Here is a 6,941-nt window from a genome sequence, read left to right as displayed (position 1 = left end):
TGTAATGGTGCCAAAAATGCCTTTGTCAGTACTCAGTGGGTCAGTACACTGTTCTAATACCACGCAATCGGTCCATTTATGGAAATATTCCGACAATTTTAACCAGACAGGGCTCTACTTGTATAAAATAATGTTCCTCTGTTTTCACTTGTAAACACACACACACACAGACCTCACAGTCTTTGTCCTCTGACGTCGTCTCTTGTTGCAGAGCCGAGACAAAAATAGAAAGCTCTTCTCTCATGCCCATGAGCATGTGGTGTGTTGTGTGACAGATATAAACCCAGTCTCTTTGTTTGCGTCTTTTATCTTAGCTGTTGCTGTCTTATCATGATGATGGACTGGGACAGTACAGTGTTTTGAAAGTCCATGCATGTAACATATGCTTTCAGTCGGTTACATTTTTGACCAATCCTTCGCTCCTGCACCCTTTGATTTATTACTCTTCCATAGTCTCTGTCCTTCTCTCTCTTTCTCTCTCTCTCTCTCTCTCTCTCTCTCTCTCTGTCTCTCTGCCCCCCCCACCTCTTTTTAACCGAAAAACTCTCTCTCGTGTGACGTCCTGAAGGTTTATCTTCCTTCGCTTGCCTCTAACAAGGAAACTGGAATGTACACCAATCACATGAAGGACTCAAACAACAACTTCAACAAGTCTCTTCTGAATGACCAGAAGGTAAGAGTAAACTTTTGAAGGGTCACACCAAGGCATGGAAGAGAAGTGCACATTGTGACCTGGATTATTGATAATGCTTATAATTAGAATCTAATACATTAAATAAGTGTTTAATAGTGGTTCAGATGTTTTTGGCTTTGTAATACACCTGGAATTTCATATAAATGTTTATTTATTTCTACACTGGTGTTACAGGAGAAACTCATCCAGGCGATTAAGAAGATTAAACATGAAGTGGATGAATGCCATGAAGCAGAGAAAGACACTTTTGTAGATGCAATCGATGTGGAGGTGAAGGCAAAAATTTATTATTAAAATATATTTATTTATTTCCAGACATGAAAACTAGATAAAATATAGGATTAACCTGGTATCAACATCGCACACTTATCTGTTTGTCTAGATCTCTGAAACATTTACAATCCAATTGTTTTCTTACAGAGGTCAGGGTTATATGACACAGGCACTGAAATTGACCCAAATGGACATTAGGAATTTTTTTGAGCCCAAGCCTCAACCTGTTGTTTACTCTTGATTTATAATAATATCTAACTTTTATTGTATGATTATTGTAACATTCATCGAGTAACACGTCTAATTTCTTGACTTTGGTCAATAGCTGAGGTAAAAATGATGGAGAAATCTGTTCATTTTTTATTAATAATCTACACTACACTTCACTAATGGAGCATGTCTGCATAATACAAAGGACTAAAATTGCATTCTTAATACAACTTTAGCTTCAAAGTGAACTTCCAGTGCCATTTAAATACATCAGCACACAAACTCCATCTTCACTATTAGAGGTTTATTTCTTTTTGTCTGCTCTGTCCTTGCAGAGTCAGTTTGAGGACATGGAGCGGGAAATCCAAGCTGAATTCCAGAACCTTCATAACTTCCTGTATGAGGAAGAAGAGAGAGACCTGGAACGGCTGAGGAAGGAGCGGGACAGACGAGTGAAAATGCTGAAGGAAAGAGAGAGGAAGATTGCCATGCAGGGTCGAGACCTGGAGAGGGCCATCGAGACTCTGAACAGCAAGCTAGCAGAAGACGACAGTCCTAAACTGCTGAAGGTGCTTCTCATGGGAGTGTATTATAGGCTTTCCAGCAATAACATACATTTACAACCTCTATGCACAACACTTCAGCTAATTCGATTGTGTAGAAGTTAAAGAGATTGCATGAAATGTATGTCTTTTTTATGTGGTCTGGATTGGGTGTTTGATTTAAGTGTGCGACGCTGCATTATTTCTGCAAGCAGCTTGTTAAGTGTACAGGGGGAGGTACCACAGGAGGGTTTGGAACAGATCCATGGAACATGCTGGATGCTCTCTGGCACTGTTTAGCACACGTCACATGATTAAAAGGGTGTGAATGGAATCTAAAGCGCTTAATACTGACCGGAGCAGTCTGTGAAATAAAATATATGACACAATTTCTACTTTTTTAAACCTTCTTTTAGGAAATCAAAGAGCTCCTGAAGAGGTGAGTATGTTTGTGTAAGTAGTTTTATGAATCTGTGACCAATAATAACATCATTCATCTCTTTTTCTTTTACTTTTTGTCACTTTCTCTTACAGATGATTCTGTTTTATTTGTGCACAAATACTAAACCTCTTACCTCCTTTTGCCAATTAACTATAATATACCCTCACCGTCCAAATTATTAGGAACACCTCTACACCTTGCACATTCATGCAGATTTCTAATTCATTTGGCAGCAGCACAATACATAAAATCATGTAGATACATGTCAAGAGCTCCAGTTAATGTTCACATCAAGCATCAGAATGAAGAAACAATGAGATCTTGTTGTTTTTGATTGTTGGTCAGATTGTTGGTCCATCAGATGGACAGGCTTGAGTGTCTCAGAAGCTGCCTATCGTCTGGGATTTTCACACACTACAGTCTCTAGAGTTTACACAGAATGGTGTAAAAAAACATCCTGTGAGCAGAGGGTCTGCAGGATGAAACAGCTTGTTAATGAGAGAGATCAGAGGAGAATGACCAGACTGGACTGAGATGACAGGAAGTCTATAGCAAGTCTATAGTAATTAGCATCTCAGCAAACACAAAACATGAACCAAGAAAAAGAATCTGAGGAGCTCATGAATACAGATTCACTGACACATGGACAATTGAAGACTTGAAAAATACCAGGTGATGAAGCTGAAGTCTTCAGCTGTTCAGTTTCGGTGAGTCTGTGCATATGATCTCCTCAGATTCTGGCTGACAGAAGTGGAACCTGATGTGGTCTTCTTCAGTTGTAGCTCATTTACCTGAAAGCTTGATGTTTTTATGCTCTGAGATGCTTTTCTGCTCATCATGGATGTAAAGAGTGAAGTTACTATAGACTTCCTGTCAGCTTCGATCAAGCTCTTGACGTGTATCTGCATGATTTTATGCATTGTGCTGCTGCCACATGATTGGCTGATTAGAAAACTGCATGAATGTTCAGGTGTACTGGTTCTCCTCATAAAGTAGATTTAAATATTAAATTCTCAAAGATGGAAAGGAGCTCATTTTTATTATTATTACATTACATTATTATGCCTGATCTACACCACTGCCATTTTTATGGTTTTTGTGTTTTAATTAAAAAAAACCTAATTTTAGTTCTTGTAACATCCTAAATATGTTTCACTGTGAGCACACTTAAATGCTTTACTCTGTCTATCTGTTTGTCCTCCAGATGTGAGGTGAATTTTGTTCGTCCGGCTCCGGTGGACAGCGAGATTTGCTCAGGACAGTTTCTGGGTCCTGTTCAGTACAGAATCTGGAAACACATGAAGGCTTCTCTCTACCCAAGTACTGTTTACTTTACCTTACTTCACCTGAAGTCTCATTTTTAGGACTGATCATTATTGCAGCAGGCACTGAGTCTAAATTTATAGCTGAGGCAAAAGATCGATGGAATTATATCACTTTAACTAGATCTGCTATGCTTGATGGCACACATGGTGCAGTTTCTGTCTGCTTGTGAATGCTGTGTGTTAGCCTGCTGAGGGCATGGGGAATAGAGACAGATATGAGATACACATTTATACTATTAATGAGCACTTTATTAGGAACACTATATTAATACTGTGTAGGACCTTCATTTGCTCTCGAAACACCTTCAGCTCTTCATGGCAGGGATTCCAGAAGATGTTGGAAATGTGCTTTTAAGATTCTGCTCCATATTGACATGATTGCATCGTGTACATAATTCCTGCAGATTATGCACTTTGCATCTCAAAGGTGATCTACTGGATTCAGATCTGGTCACTGGGAAGGTGATTGAAGATCACTGAACTCAATGTCATGCTCATTAGACCAGTTTGAGACTATTTTTGCTTTGTGACATGGTGCATCATCATGCTGGATGTAGCTATTAGAAGATAAATTGTGAACATGAATCTATGCACATGATCAGCAACAATATTTAAATAGACTGTGGCATTCAGGTGATGATGGATTGACATTAAGAAAAACATTCCCCACACCATTACACCACTTCCACCAGCCTGGACTAATAACACAAGGCTGGTTGGATCCATGGATCCATGCTGTTGGTGCCAAATTATGACCCTATTATCTGTGTGTCTCAGCAGAAATCAAGATTCATCAGACCAGGCTATAAGTTTTTCCAGTCTTTAACGTCTAGTTTTGGTGAGTCTGTGCCCACTGCAGCCTCAGCTTTCTGTTCTTGGCTGACAGAACTGGATACTTTTCTGCTCACCACAATCGTACAGAGTGATTATCTGAGTTATTATAGCCTTTCTGTCAGCTCGGCCCAGTCTGGCCATTCCCCATAGAGCTGTCTCATCAAACAAAGTTCTTATTCTTTCCACAATACTGCTGATCACTGGTTGTTATTTTTTTCCATCATTGCACCATTCTTAATAACTCTAGAGACTGTTGTGTGTTAACAAAATCCAAAATCAGCAGTTCTAGAAATACTCAAAATAGGCAACAATCATGATACAATCAAAATTATTCTGATGTTTGATGGACTCCTTTATCTGCATTAATTTTACACACTGCATTGCTGCCACATGATTGGCTGATTAAATAATTGCATGAATGCGTAGGTGTATCAATGTTCCTAATAAAATGCTCATGTGTGTATATATGATATACAGTAAACAGAACTGGTGATTTAATGTTTGTGTATATTGTGTACTTCTGCTGATTTACCTTTGTTGTGAACTCTTCCTCATGTGCAGACATATCGTTGTTGACCTTCGACCCTGAGACCGCTCATCCGCTGCTGACCCTTTCGGGTAACAACACAACGGTGCATTTCCAGGAAGACAAGGACACAGTTGCGGATGACAACAAGAAACGTTTCCACTATTATTACTGCGTGATGGGTCGAGAGGGCTTCATGCACGGTCGGCATTACTGGGAGGTGGAGGTGCGAGGCAAGACGGCCTGGCGCCTGGGCGTGGCCAGGGAGGACGTGTGCCGTGGCGAGATGGACTCATCCACCACAGCAAATGGGTTGTGGACACTGGCGTTGAAGAACAGCTCAATCGTAGCCTGCACTGACCCCAAGCCTACGATCATACGCACTGCCACTCTGCCCGTCCGCATCGGCGTCTTCCTGGACTGCGACAAGGAGGAGGTGTCCTTCTACGACACTCTCACCATGATGCCGCTCTTCTCGTTCTCTATGGATTCCATTCTCGTGCCTATTTACCCGTTCTACAACCCTTGCGATACAGATGATGGGAGGAACCTCGCCCCTATCACCATCTTCCATCCCTCGCTCTGACAGGAGGATTGAGCAGATGGACTTCTAATCTCTAAGATTTCTCAGAAATGGTATATTACAAAAAAACCTCAAGAATAGCTGTTGATATTCAGTATGTTGGCTCTTTCTTTTTCTTTTCATTTGTTTAATAGTGTGTGTGTATGAAAGGTTTGATGTCTTGCAAGAATTTTCATGTGGAATAAAAATGAATAGAACAATAATCATCAATGTCAGAAATGAAATCTCTCTGGATTGAAGGTTAGTGCAGACAGAATGAATGATAGAAGAGAGGAAGAGCAGTAAAGGAAGAGAGAGAGATAATGTAAATGATTGGACGGATGTTGAGTCAGTGTCTGGGTTTTATAACGTTCACTTCATGCTGCCTATAATTATCCTAGTCACCTGCTGAACTCGGCACAACGTAGCTACATCTACTATGTGAACAATACACAGGGATGAAGTGTGTGTGTGTGTGTGTGTGCTGTCTTATAGCATGACTGACACTGTTTCAAAGCACATTTTTACAAAAGAAGAAAAACTCGGAACCCTTTTTTTAGACCTTGCTTTTTATTATAACATAACAAACGTCATGTTCCTTCACAAAACGTGTGCATTTGTGTCTGTGCAAAACGAAACTACAGAGATGGACAGACTGGAAATAGGTCATCGGAGAGAACCTGGGCCGTGTGATGGACACGAGACGGAGGCAGGTGGAACTGTGTGTTGTCCTGCAGGACGTCGACTAGAGCACATACACACATACACACTCCGTCGGTTGCGGACCTTTTGATGTAACTGTAACTCCCCAGTGCTAACAACCTCGCTGTCCTGTTGTCATGCTCCATCTTCTAAGCTTTTACCACACACACACTCACACACACAATGAGTCATAGACACTGAGCATCCCATGCAGCTAAAGCACGTATAACTCTGCAGTGATAACTGGGATTGATGAGAATTAAGCCTAAGAGTTTGTGTGTACTTTTATACATCTGATAAGGGAAATAAAAAAGTGTGTAAAGTCGGTAGAAGCTTGGCATAAGAATCCTTGTCTGTGTGTATTGCGTTGATTTGTTTTCATCATACACTGAACCCAAACAAGTGTCTTGATTTAAGACAATAAATATTACACAAAGCTGTCTAATGATCTCCTTTGCGTGCTTTAATCATTTCAGATTCCTTTCTGAGGCTAAAATGAATGAACAATCTTGGATCCTGTGACTTGATATCAGTGAAAAGAGGGTGACAATAATAGATAATGACAAAGAGCTTAAAGCATAGCAATTTAAGGATACGTTAATCGCCTGAAATGTATTTCTCCACATAATGCTGTGCAAAAGTTTTGGCACCCTATTTTGTTTTCGGTTTATTTCCTGTATCACTGAATCGGTACATAAAATTCCAAACATTAATAATAAAACAAAAACAATAATTACATTATTTGTGACGTATTCCCTATTTCTAGAGAAAAATCTGTTAAAGAGCCTGCTTGTATTTCCAGGTCAATTTGGTTCACACTGTAATGTACTG

The 6,941-nt window shown here is 40.0% G+C and overlaps 1 protein-coding gene across 1 annotated transcript; it reads left to right on the top strand.

Moving 5' to 3' along the window:
* Positions 1 to 246: 246 nt before the first annotated feature.
* si:ch73-54f23.4 (zinc-binding protein A33) lies at positions 247 to 6,726 on the top strand. The gene is made up of 6 exons (XM_058393498.1): positions 247 to 673; positions 869 to 964; positions 1,513 to 1,746; positions 2,136 to 2,158; positions 3,366 to 3,481; positions 4,882 to 6,726. The coding sequence occupies exons 1-6, from the start codon at positions 608 to 610 to the stop codon at positions 5,430 to 5,432; spliced, it is 1,086 nt and encodes a 361-aa protein (XP_058249481.1). The 5' UTR covers positions 247 to 607; the 3' UTR covers positions 5,433 to 6,726.
* Positions 6,727 to 6,941: the final 215 nt, after the last annotated feature.

The sequence above is a fragment of the Hemibagrus wyckioides genome, linkage group LG01 (genome assembly GCF_019097595.1).
Source record: "Hemibagrus wyckioides isolate EC202008001 linkage group LG01, SWU_Hwy_1.0, whole genome shotgun sequence".
Lineage (NCBI taxonomy): Eukaryota > Metazoa > Chordata > Actinopteri > Siluriformes > Bagridae > Hemibagrus > Hemibagrus wyckioides.
Note: the sequence above shows the minus strand (reverse complement) of the source record. Positions and strands in the feature narration are given on the sequence as shown.